Source organism: Oryctolagus cuniculus, chromosome 13 (assembly GCF_051225735.1).
Source record: "Oryctolagus cuniculus isolate XC-2025 breed Fujian yellow rabbit chromosome 13, ASM5122573v1, whole genome shotgun sequence".
In the NCBI taxonomy this organism is placed as follows: Eukaryota; Metazoa; Chordata; class Mammalia; order Lagomorpha; family Leporidae; genus Oryctolagus; species Oryctolagus cuniculus.
Genome location: NC_142879.1, coordinates 36,050,295 through 36,063,169, shown reverse-complemented (window position 1 = coordinate 36,063,169; position 12,875 = coordinate 36,050,295). Strand labels below are relative to the sequence as shown.

Here is a 12,875-nt window from a genome sequence, read left to right as displayed (position 1 = left end):
AAACCCTGGGCCCTGAGGAAGTAGTATTTGTCAGCAAGTCGATGAGGAACTTCCTGCTTGATATGTGATACTATGACTGTGATTCCATCTGCCTCAGTCCAGTTGGGGAAGTTAGGAAATCGCTCTGCATTTACTGAGTAGCATTAGATAAGCTTGTTCTAAGAGGATTTCAACTGAAGCACTCACATTCCTTTTGGATTATTCAGGCTTACCTGTTTTTTAATAAGGACAACAGAAGCATCAACAAGCAGATTTAGCCTAAAGAACAATTCAGAACCACATACTACATGGGTACAATTTTATTTTCATTGTTATCTTATGGTATAAACTGAAATCTTATAGTCTAGCTTTATGGAGAACATAGCAAGTTTTATAAGGATAATAGCATTCACCAAGAATCTAATATATATTAAGTAGATCTTGGGTTTGGGGTTTAACTGGCTATTTAATTTTTCCTAAGTCCAATTATAATTATTCTGATATTCTGTGAGGCTGGTTCTCTGGTGTCAGTCTTAATAATCAGACAGGAACATTGAGATTCTATGAAGTTATACTTCACAAAGTTATACTCATACAGCATCACTCAACTCAATGTGTAGTGGGACCAGTAGTCAAACCTACCACTTGGCAGCTGACTTCCTTAGCACCTTCTTTTCTGGTCTTGGTTTGGGGTTAATTAATAGTATGTGCTAATGAGAAGAATTTTAACAGAAAAATGGGAAAATACTTATTTTTCTTGAAACACTTTTATCTACGGGAAGTTTCATTTATAGATTTTTAAAATGAAAGGTTACCTTTTATTTTTTTTTTCTTGATCCACTGGTGGGACACCTGGAAAGCAGTTTGAGTTAAATCCCTATTCTTTTGTTTATCCTGCTTTCTCAAACTGTTTAATTAATATTCCTTCAGGGAAGCTTTCTTGGATATATCTTTTAGTCTACAAGTATCATTAAGAATCTGTTCATGCAGCGCCCACAAGCTATTCTCCCGAGCTTTTACTGTATCTGAACCCTTAGCAAGCTCTGTTCCCGTCAGTTGTATGTGGCCTCGGAGCCATTGCTTGAATTCCTCCACTATCTACATCATGGTCATGCTAGAACACCATACATGAGACACAGGGGTTAAAGATGCAAAAGAGAAAGTGAAACCTTGGGACTGCGTGCTACAAACCTCTAGCTAAGTTAAAAAATTGGCTTTATTTTGAGACGCTGAACATAACAACTTTCTAGTTGAATTTTAATCTCTCAGCCTTGGATCAGGGTTTGGTGAGACTGAAAATCTTACATATATATTGCCAGTTCCTGTACTGAGCAGTTCCTTAGAATAAAGAAAGAAATGTGTTTTTTTTTTCCCTCTATCACAAGTAGGAGAAGCATTGTTAATAGCACTAGTTTCAATAGGTCACACAACTTGACAACTAACTGAAATTAACCTCTTTAATCAGAAGATTATGCATATATGAAAATACTTCAGAAAATTTATGGAAAATACATATTATTTCAAAGTTTTATGCCAAAATAATTTATCTTTTAATTCCATTTTCCATGAACTTTTTGAAGTACCCTTGTGTGTATGTGTGTGTATTTTCTCCTTCTCTTCTGTTTCTTCAATATTATGATTCCAAAAAAATAACAAAATAGCAAGGGACAAGACATTTGAGAGAGAGGCCCAAAGGCTCTTAAGATATACTAGATCTGTAGCTTGTCTAACATGTAAGTGCATTGTGCTGTGGGTCTAGCCTTAGCGCACTGTTACCACTTTTGTGTAAACCATTCCTGTGAATGATTCCTTTACTGTGTCTTCTCTTCAAATGTAGACATATGTATGACTTCTTACTCATGCTAACACTGATTTTAGCCAGTTCTGGAAGTTGTAATATTAACATAGGTAATTAGTAGATTATCCTTAGCTTTAAAATAATGTTACTTCATTCTTTCTCTCCAAAAGAAGGAATTGTCAAATGGAGAAACAAGTTAATATTTGTCCATCTACCTCTTTGTCCTCCTTTAACCTCCTCTCTCTCTCTCTCTCTCTTTAGAGGAAGCTCACCAGTGCGGGAAGGGACTTCTCATCCACTGCCAGGCTGGGGTGTCGCGCTCTGCCACCATCGTCATCGCTTACTTAATGAAGCACACTCGGATGACCATGACTGATGCTTATAAATTTGTCAAAGGCAAACGACCAATTATTTCCCCAAATCTCAACTTCATGGGGCAGTTGCTGGAGTTTGAGGAAGACCTAAACAATGGTGTGACACCACGAATCCTTACACCAAAGCTGATGGGCGTGGAGACAGTTGTGTGACAACAGTTGGATGATAGCGATTACTGCTCTCCATCAGGAGATGGAGAGGAAGGGAGAAGGATTCAGTTTCTTTTTTTTCCTATTTTTTTTAGTTGGGGGTAAAGTTTGTGAATGGAAACAAACTACTTGTTTAAGGACTTTTTATTTTTAACAAGTGTGAGAAGACTATAACTTTTGATGCCCTTGAGATTCACTTCCCACAAACTGAAAGCAGGGAGGCTACAAAGGTCATTTTTTTTAAAGCCAACAATAAATATATAAGAAAACTTCTTTTCCCCCTTTCCTTTTAAGCTATTTGTAGAGTTTATGACTAAATAGTCTGTGCAGGTTCATAGACCTAAGATACTATACTTTAAACCAATTAAAAGAACCAAAAGTCAATAGCAGCGACATTGAATCATGAAGGCCTGGGGTCTGCCTGGGCCATCCATATGGAAAACAAAAACCCAACCAAACGAAGCCCTGTTGTGCTCACTGGTGCAAGGAGAGGGTCAGGGCAACTTACATGGTCGAAGAACCCTTCACACATTCTTGAAAGAGACAAAGGATACTGTTGATTTTGTGCGTTTCATGCTCTGGATTTATTTTTCCTTTGTCTGGGTTTAAGAGAGTTTTGAAATAGCAAGGAACTGACCATTATACCACATGCCTTCACTGGCTTCTTGTGCAATAATATGGTGTTTTGAGTGTGCAAACAAGTTAGAGCTGGCAGCTCAATGATAGAAAAATAGTGCATATTTGCCAGCTTGGAGATAGAAAGGAATTCAATAATATCAATTACTTTCCTCCCCACCTTTCCCCTCCCCCCTCCCCCCTTTTTTTTTTGGATTTGATTCTGATTACAGTGCCATAAACCTTGTTACATATGTATATCAGAATGTAAAAAAAAGAAAAATTTATTTAAAAATATTTTTCGCAAAAAAAAGGTGTGTTTCTGTTGATTGTGTAAAAATTTATTTTCATTATATAAACAAAATTCATTTTGGGATGTGTCTTTTATTCTCCCCGTTTTACGTCAATTCAAGTTTAAGCCTCTTTTACTTTGGTAACTTGTATGGATTGCATAACTGGAAATGAAGCATACATTTGTTTATAGAGGAAGAGAGATGAGGAAGAGAAAATATTCTCTGTTCTTAGCGCGAAGCAGAGAGCAGAAGGCACCGAACTCTAGGACTGACGTGTGTAGTTGTGTTCTCTTTGTTCCCACAACCTTGTTACACTGGAAAGTCTCAGCTACAGAAAGCCTGAAGCTATGGGGGGGGGGGGGGGGGCAGTTCCCATGAGCCTTTGAGACCAGGCTACCAAATGGATTGTTTCCCCCAGGGGGCTATTTGATAAATATTTGTGACATTCTGCCATTTAGGGGTCTTGATGGTCCCTACTTGCCTCCATTACCACTTGCTTCCTTAACATCTTTGGTGACATTAACCATGTCAATTATTGGTTAATTGCAATTCCTTGCTCTTTTCCCAGCAGACTGAATTCAGTTCCACAAGTACAACGTGTTTGGGATAATACTTGGTTAATACATAGCTGGGTTCTTCTCCACAAATAATTGAGGTTGGGGAAGAATACATTCCAAGTATTTTCTATGTTTTATTAACATGCACATAGGTGTTTACAGGGACTTGGCCATAAGGAAGATGTAACAGAAAACTGAAGTTTATCTGGTGTGAGTGGAAGAGTTGAAGGATCCTGGCATGTCTGAAGATATGTTGCTTTATTTGACATAAATAGTTTTGTGAACATTTGCTTACAAATGGTAAAACAAAATATTTTAGACACTTATTTGTTTTTAAATAGTTCTCCTTCCAAAGTGATTTAAATTTTCTTTTGTTAGAAAAGTGGAGATTGAATTCAACAGGCATTACCTGAGAGTTGTTTGGGGTTATGTTAGTGCAAAGAGTAAAAGAAGTGAACAATAAATCTCTCTTATGGTGTTCTCTACTCAGCCAACTAAAAATTTCCTTGGAGCTAAATCATATTTAAGGAATTAGGATGATATTTAATTTAATTTAAATATATAGCAATTTGCTAAAATTTCTAAGTCCAAATGTTAAATTTTCAAGTGTAAACATTTTCCTCTCCCCCTCTCTCTTTCTTAACAAAACAATAAGAAGAATCAATCCAGTTTCTCTTTTTTGGCTATACAGAAATGATTTATGGTTTTAGACATTTATGATGTTCACAGAAAGCCTATGCTAGGGCAGACAGAGATCCTGCCAGCCAGCATACCATGAATTGTGAGAGGGACTAGGGCCTTTTTCACTAATCTGCTTTGAGTCACTCAGCCTCCATTTCTTCATGAGGAATGTTAACCACTCCATGAGAATAATATGAATTATCCAAGTCATTGCTCTAGAAACCAGATTCCCCCTGGATTTCTGGGCCTCTTCGGATGCCTGGGAGCTTCAGGGCTGAGCTAGGAAATAATTGTGCATCTTTCTGAGAAAGCAGAGTTTCTGACCAATGCAAGGATGCTTCTTGGAATTCAGCAAGGAATCATTTATGCTGAATGAATGTGATGATTTAATAAAATGACTCTGTAATATTGCTAACTTAAAAGACATAGAGCAGACATTGTTACCTTTATTTTGACAGAACAACAGCTGTAGCCTCTCTGAATACGTTTATTTCAATAGCCAATACTTTTTTATTCAATGTACGTTAACTAGGATGGATGTTTTCCATTTTATGGATGAGCTTATGCTGCCTACTTACAGAAAAAGCAGGCAAGGTGAGAAGCCGGGAAGGGAAAGTGGCAAATGGAGGACGTGCACCAGCGAAGACACCAAAGAAGAAATGCACGCGACCCAGCAGTCATACATTGGTGGGAAATGGGGAAGGATGACTTTTAAAAACATGAATGAAATATGAGAAAGGAGAAAATAGGAGGTTAGCGTGAACTGAAAAGGGGAAATACAGAACTAGGACCTGACTCTGACTTGAAAAGTTGACTGAGAGTGATAACAAAGTGCTCTAACTCATTCTGACCTTTCAGCAAGCTAAACTGAATAACGATGAAGCAATAATGGCATTCACCTTGCTTGTGGTTAGGGTCCTCTAAATAAGCACATTTGTGTTTTATTTTTTCCTAAACATATCACATCCGATCTCAGGAAATACAGGTTTTGTTTTAAGCTATAGCTGGAGACAGTCATTGTTGAGTGGATGGCAGATTTGGGGGGAGAGTGTGGCAAACTGAGTATGAAGTCATGACCAGGAGATGAGCAACAAAGTGTTTAGGAAGAAGTGGCCAAAATTGCACCTGTCTATAGAACTTCCTGCCCTTTGGAAGTGATAGACCGTGAATGCCAATACTTTCCATGGTTCCTGATTTCTGTCTCTGTGATAACCTTTGCTGATACTAGGTGTAAGATATGTCAATCATGACTTGATCAGAGGAAGAAACCCTGGATGATACTGAATGAAGAGATTATTCTACCTTTGTCAGTGTGTGGTGCAAGATACATGAATCAGGATTTGATCAGAGGCAGAAACACTGACAGAGAATGAAGGGTTTATTCTGGGAATTAGAACTCAGGCAATTACAAGACCTTGTGAAGTCACAAGGAAATCTTGCATCTCATGATATGGGTGAAGGCTCTGTGGGTCAGCAGACCAGCAGAGAGAAAAGTCGGACATGAAGAGAACAAAGAAGAACTGGGACAAACTAGAACCCACATCAGCCTTTTGCCAACCTCACTGGAAGACCTGGAGAAGGAGCTAGGGTCCTTGTGTATGGAGTTGCCCATTTCCCTAGCATCTAAAAGTCAGCAAAGTGAAGGCAGAGGTCCAAAGAGAGCTTTGAGAGCTACAACCACAGCCACTACTCTAGGTCAAGGTGAGTCACTGGATCAGTGAAAATGTGGGCTAATTATATGGGTTCCCAGTGCTCCCTTCAAAGTCTGATGCTCCTGCTTCACTTCTGACTTTCCAACTCCATGCAAATTTCTCTTAGGATAAATTGATCCAGTGTGAAACAGGAATGGGAATCCTGGGAAATATAGTTGCTACTGATTTAGCTAAGTTGATACTGTACAAAACCAATGTAGCCCATCGCTTGCCAACTTGGCCTCCATGTATATTTTGTTAAACCTTACATAGCTTCTAAATAAAAGCATTAGCAAATGATACTGTCAGTTAATAAGATGCAAGTGCCACTTCTATAGATGATAACACATTTACTCTCTCCCCCAAAGAAGACACATAGCCCCTTTTGATAGTTTATTTTCTTCTAGCTGATAATGGCTTCCTTTGATGTCCTATAATTTAAATATTGAGATATAAAGATTTTCTGTTTTGAATTGTGTCTCCCACAAAGGTGTGTTGAAATCCTCAACTCTGGACCCTGTAAATATGATCTTATTTGGAAACAGGATCTTTACAGATATAATTAAGTTCAGAAGAGGTCATACAACCACCAGAAACAGTGAGAGAGGCATGGGATATATTCTCTCTCCAAGCTTCCAGAAAGGATCTGACCCTGCTGACACCTTGATTTTCAACTTCTGGCCTCCAAACTGCAAGAGAATACATTTCTGTACCAGCTTGTTGTATTTTGTTACTGCAGCCTTAGGAAGTTAATACACAGGATAATCACTTTTATGGCATTTTATATTAAATGGAATATAGGAGAGAAAAAAGAATTGGTTGGATTAAAACTAATATTTATATAAAATAAACTTTTGTAACATACTAATTTCTAGCACTGATCTTGTGATTAAATTCATAGGATTGGCCGGCGCCGTGGCTCACTTGGCTAATCCTCCGCCTGCGGCGCCAGCGCTCCGGGTTCTAGTCCCAGTTGCGGCGCCTGTTCTGTCCCGGTTGTTCCTCTTCCAGTCCAGCTCTCTGCTGTGTCCCAGAAAGTGGAGGATGGCCCAAGTGCTTGGGCCCTGCACCTGCATTGGAGACCAGGAGGAAGCACCTGGCTTTGGCATCGCTGGCCGTAGTGGCCATTTGGGGGGTGAACCAACAGAAGGAAGACCTTTCTCTCTGCCTCTCTCTCTCACTGTCTAACTCTGCCTGTCAATAAATAAATAAATAAATTCATATGATTTGTGTTGGTAACAGTCTTCTTTCATTGTCCATTCCACATACCCTTTTTCCTCAGCAAGGGACCTTGTCATGGTCCCTTACCTGTGGCAGTGACCTAAATCTTCATTTTTGAAGTATCTAAACTCTATTAGCTTTTTTGCCACTGCAGCAAAATACCTGAGGCAGTGTAACATTTTAGTATATGTGCTGTCCAAGTGGGCACTGAGGCAGTGTAACAGGATAGAGGGGAAAGGTGTGTTTCCGCTCCCAGTTTGACCTCTGATGAGGGTGGTAGAAAACAATGGTGGAGCACAAAATTGTTAAGCCAGGAAGCAGAGGCAGTGTGAGCTCCACTCAGGCTTAATTATCTTATCCTTGTGTGGGAACCACCTTTCCAGGACACACCTACGATGACCTGAGGACCTCCCATCAGTCCCACTTCCTAAATATCATTCATTGGATTAAGCTTCCACCTTCTTAGTACCATGTACTTATGACTGAGGTTTAAGCATCTGCATGATTGGGAGCCAGATCATACGGCTCCATATGGGTGCCGATTTGAGTCCCAACTGCTCTACTTCTGATCCAGCTCTCTGCTATGGCCTGGGAAAGCAGTGGAAGATGCCCCAAGTCCTTGGGTCCCTGCACCCATGTGGGAGACCCAGAGCTCAGGCCATTGCAGCCATCTGGGGAGTAAACCAGCAGATGGAAGACCTCTCTCTCTCTGCCTCTCTGTAACTCTGCCTTTTAAATAAATAAACAAATAAATAATTTTTAAAAGAGTCTTTACACCTTTTAACTGCTTCAGAGTGATGGATAATATGGTAAGACTATTGAATATCATGGGCATGAGCCTGTTCCCACCATTCATTTTGTGCAAAGTTCAGTTCCTTGTTCAGAAGCAAAGTATTATTGAACACTATGATGGTGAATTAGACATATAAGAATTCTATAAGTCCAAAGTGCTGTGGGTAAGGAAGGCAAACACATGTGAAGAGTAGGAAGTGAGAACAAAGTGCTGCTCTTCCATCACAGAAGGGGTCCAGGGTTATTAACTCGCTGTCCCAGAGCTGACTGCTTTCCCCAGGGAATGGTGCTATTTCAAGGGTTCAGTATTGGTCTCTGCTTTTCATGAGTTGTATGCTTGGCTGCAGCTATATACTTTTTTTTTCTTTAAAGATTTATGTATTTATTTGAAAGTCAGAATTACACAGAGAGGAGAGGCAGGGAGAGAGAGAGGTTTTCCATCTGCTGGTTCACTCCCCAATTGGCCGCAATAGTCAGAGCTGTGCTGATCCGAAGCCAGGAGCCAGGAGCTTCCTCTGGGTCTCCCGCACAGGCTCAGAGACCCAAGGACTTGGGCCATCTGCTATTGCTTCCGAGGCCATAGCAGAGTGCTGGATCGGACTTGGAGTAGCCAAGACTCGAACTGGCACCCATATTGGATGCTAGCACCACAGGTGGCGGCTTTACCCTCTACACCACAGCACCAGCCCAACTATATATGTATTAACTTTGGTGAGTGGAAGTTTATTCCAAACCCATGCATACCCTCCATGTTCACTACCATGGCTAATTTATTCATGAACTCATTGGTCAAGGACAGGAATTCACACAATGTTTCATCTTGCCCATAATTAAGATCCTGAGGTTGGCTTTGGTGAGCATTCATGTGGAATATACTGTGTCCATTCAGAAAGATCCATCCAGTTACTTCTTCCCTAGACTTCCCTGTCACCAGTTTTCCAGTTGTATTTCCTTTAAGTCCTTGATTATCCACCCAAACACAGCCACCCCCAACGATGCAATGTAGAATCGTACTTCTGGCTCTCTCTTCTTTCAGGAAAGTGAAAAATCTGTTCTGCCTGCTCTGAAACTTCTCCTTCATCATTATCCTCCTGAGCCACCCCAAAGTGGGACTACAATGATCTAGCCATCCATTCTTGGATGATACCTGGATATGATGTAAAATTAGGAAACTATCTTTTCTATCCACTGTGATTTCACCATGAGGCCATTGATTTAAGTTCTAGGAAGTACTGCAGCAGGGGTAGAGACCACAGGTATGTGTTCACTTGCTTATTCAATGTACTTGTGCTTGATTCCATATTTCACTTCCATCTGATAATAAGATACTGTCATTCATGGCCAACTTAAGAGACTTGATTGGCAACATTCAATTTACTGTGAGAATTTCAGGTTGCATTATAACTTGCTGGCCCATGATCAAGCTTCTAGTTTCAAACAAACTGCTATTCAAAAGAAGCATAGCTTTTCTGAAGACGCTGTCATACTTTTGTTCCAAAATCTTAAATGCCTGCTCTGTGACTCATCTATTCTGTGATGGCTCCATACAGGATTCCCATACGGGACAGAAGCATTCAGCATCATGAGATCTGTTGAATCTAGATGTAAGAGCATCTTGCATTGCAGGCTTGAACTACTTGGAGTATTTAGAAACTTCTTTCATTCTGGACCCTATTCAAACTAGTGAACTTACACCTTACTTGGCAAGTGGATTGGAGTAGCATGCACAATGAGATCTATGTTCCCTGAAAAATCCAAACGTCTCATTCAACATTGTGTCTATTTCTCAGTGGTGGGAGGGGTCACACACAGCAACTTGTTTTTTCACATGTCCATGCAAGGGGTAATTTGCATGCTCTCAATCATTAGACTTCTATAAGTTTCAGTGGGTATAAGTCCTTCAACTCTGTTTTATTTTCCATCCTCTAGCATGCAAGCATCTTAATAAGATTCCCAGAATAGTTACCTCACCCTACTCACCAGATAGTCAGCATGATATCATTAACATAATAATCTGCACGATGTCTGGTGGGATGGATAGACAATTATGATCCCTGTGGATTAGGCTATGAAATAGCCCTGTAGTAGGATAGTGAAGGTATATCACTGCCCCTGCAAGCTGAAAGGCGATTGTTTCTGCTGGTCTTTACCAGGGGCCAGCGAGCTTTGTTTTTGCAAAGATGCAGATAATAAATATTTTAGGCTTTGAAGGACATGGCTCCATTGTAACTACAGAACTCTGTTCTTCAGCACATACGAAGCCATAGACAATCTGGATACATGTGGCTGTGTTCTAATAAAACTTCATTTACAAAAATCTACCAGTCTTGATTTGGTCCATGGACTGTATTTTGCTAACCCCTGGTTTTTGCTAATAGGTGTAGAAAAATAAAAATTTGCAAGACAAATTAGCTACTTACTGGGTGCCAGGAGCCATGTTAGTTGCTCCATCAATGGAAGCATGATTGGAATAGCAGCTGTAATTACAGCCAACACCTGATTGAGATCTTAAAAACCCACTGTTATTATTCAAAATTCATCTGTGCTCCGCATAGAGCAAATAAATGAAATAAATGTGGAATGTGGTAAGGATCACCACCTTTGCATTTTGTTTCAGTCCCCGTTGGTGGGCCTGATCTCCAAATCTTTAGGAATTCAATACTGCTTATATTTTCTATTTTGACAGATAGCTGGCTGCTGTGTAACAAAGTACTCCAATGCTTAGTGACTTAAAATAAGAAACATTGTTTTGTTTATTAATTTGCCTCAAGCAGGTCCAGTAGAGATAGAATATGAAATATCATCATATAACTGCTTGACTGGGGCTAGAGAAGCCACCTGCAAGACAACTTGTTCAAACGACTGGCAGGTGATTCTTGCAGTGGACCTAGAACTCAGCCATTGTTGTCAATTTTAAGCCTTGGCTCCTCTCCACATGGGCCCCTCACAGGGATGCCTGGGATTCCTCAAGGCATGGCAACTAGTGTCTATCAGCAAGTATTCCAAGGACCTGGATACAAGCTGCAAGATTTTAAATCACTTAAACTTAGAAGTATTGTATCACTTATGCCAAATTCTACTTCAGTTTATTAAGTGAATCACTAATGCAAGCCAGGTTCAAGAGGAGGGGTATTAGACTCCACCTCTCAATAGGAAGAGCAGTGAGTGATATAACCATCTTTATTTTAAAGATTTATTTATTTATTTGAAAATTGGTGTTACAGAGAGAAGAAGAGAGAGAGAGAGGGAGGTGTTCCATCCATTGGTCTCCTCCCCAGATGGCCACAACAACTAGGGCAGAGTCAGGCTGAAACTAGGAACAAGGAACTTTACCTGGGACTTCCACATGGGTGGCAGGGGCCCAAGTACTTGGGCCTTTCTCTGCTGCTTTCCCAAGGCCATGAGCAGGGAGCTGGATCAGAAGTGGGGCAGCCGGGACTCAAACTGGCACCCATATGGGATGCTGGCATTGCAGATGGCAGCCTTACCTACTAGAACACAATGCCATCTCCAGTGACAGTCTTTAATCTACCACAGCTTTGCATAACTCAGCCAACATATGGAAGATGGTCTACAGGAGGTAGCAGTGTTGGGGTGACAGTAATGAAGGCAATGACAATAATTTCCTTCATAAAAGACTTCGAATAGTGTAGTTCAAACCTAACAACTGTATTCTGAAGTTAAAGGCTAATCTTCCTCCGTCCTTCCAAGATGAGCCCTGAAGCATAGGGGTAAAATATACCAGGTGAGAGTTATATCTATTTGATGATGCTTGCACTCTTTATTCTGAGTGTCAGTTTCCTAAGAATCATGCCACCCCTCATCTTATTTCACTCAGATCAGATTTCAATAAGGTAATAGATTTTTAAGGTGACTCGTTTAAGAAACATTTTACATTCCATAATTTCTGGTAAATTCTCTTCATTGCCTTTCTTCCTTTGGCTTGATATAGTATAAAAAGAACCCCGAACGCTCCTGGAGAAAGAAAAAAAGCTCTCCAGACATATGCTATGTCTATGCGCTACGAGATGATATCTGAAGAATCAGAAACCAAATGCTGGCCTGATGCTGGTATTTGGAATGATGCCTCCCCACTGGGGGCATGGACATCCCCTTGGTTACACACAGCACGAGCCTTCAGACTTATGCCTTCTGGATGGTGCTTCACTTCCTATTAGTCAACTGCGGAATCTTGGGAATAGATTCCACCTTGTGTTTGGTTTTCTCAGAAGCAGATCTTGAGACGGGGATTTAAAAATAAGCAGCTGACGAGGTGATCTCTGATAAAAAAAATGATAAGGTAGAAGGGAATTCAGAGAGTTTAGGGAAAGAAACTAATAAAGAAGAAGTTATCAACAAGTTCTCATTGTGAAAAACGTGAGTTTAGTTCCAATGCAGAGCAGGAAATTAAGAATTATCCTCCCACGGGGGTGACAGGGCTTCCATATTTATGCATAAATTCCCGTTAATCATTAGATGAGGGTTACTTGGGTAGAGGAAGGGGCATCCATTCCCGGCAATTCCAGTTCTCACAGACAGCAGGCAGAATGGCCCGAGGAAGTCCTCAAGCCAAGGATCATGGTTCCTAATAGCTAGAAGACAGGCATGTCTTGGGAATTTCAAGTAACAAGGACTAAGGCAGACACAGGCTCTTATGAGCTACAGGCCCCGGTGTGCTACAGTGGAGTTAAACTCATGTTTTTCTTAATGGGGACTTGTTGATA

General features: G+C 40.4%; 1 protein-coding gene and 1 long non-coding RNA gene across 5 annotated transcripts in view; one reads left to right on the top strand and one right to left on the bottom strand.

The window, feature by feature from the left end:
• Positions 1-3,290, top strand: part of DUSP10 (dual specificity phosphatase 10) — a 48,854-nt gene extending 45,564 nt beyond the window's left edge. For all 4 annotated transcript variants that reach the window (XM_089312220.1, XM_008268400.5, XM_002717497.6 and 1 more), the window contains exon 4: positions 2,039-3,290. In XM_089312220.1, coding sequence (XP_089168346.1) covers positions 2,039-2,304 — 266 coding nt within the window. In that variant the 3' untranslated portion in view covers positions 2,305-3,290. The remainder of the gene's footprint in view (positions 1-2,038) is intronic.
• The window catches only part of LOC149122541 (uncharacterized), a 354,460-nt gene that overhangs the window by 39,790 nt on the left and 301,795 nt on the right, over positions 1-12,875 (bottom strand). The window lies entirely within an intron of this gene.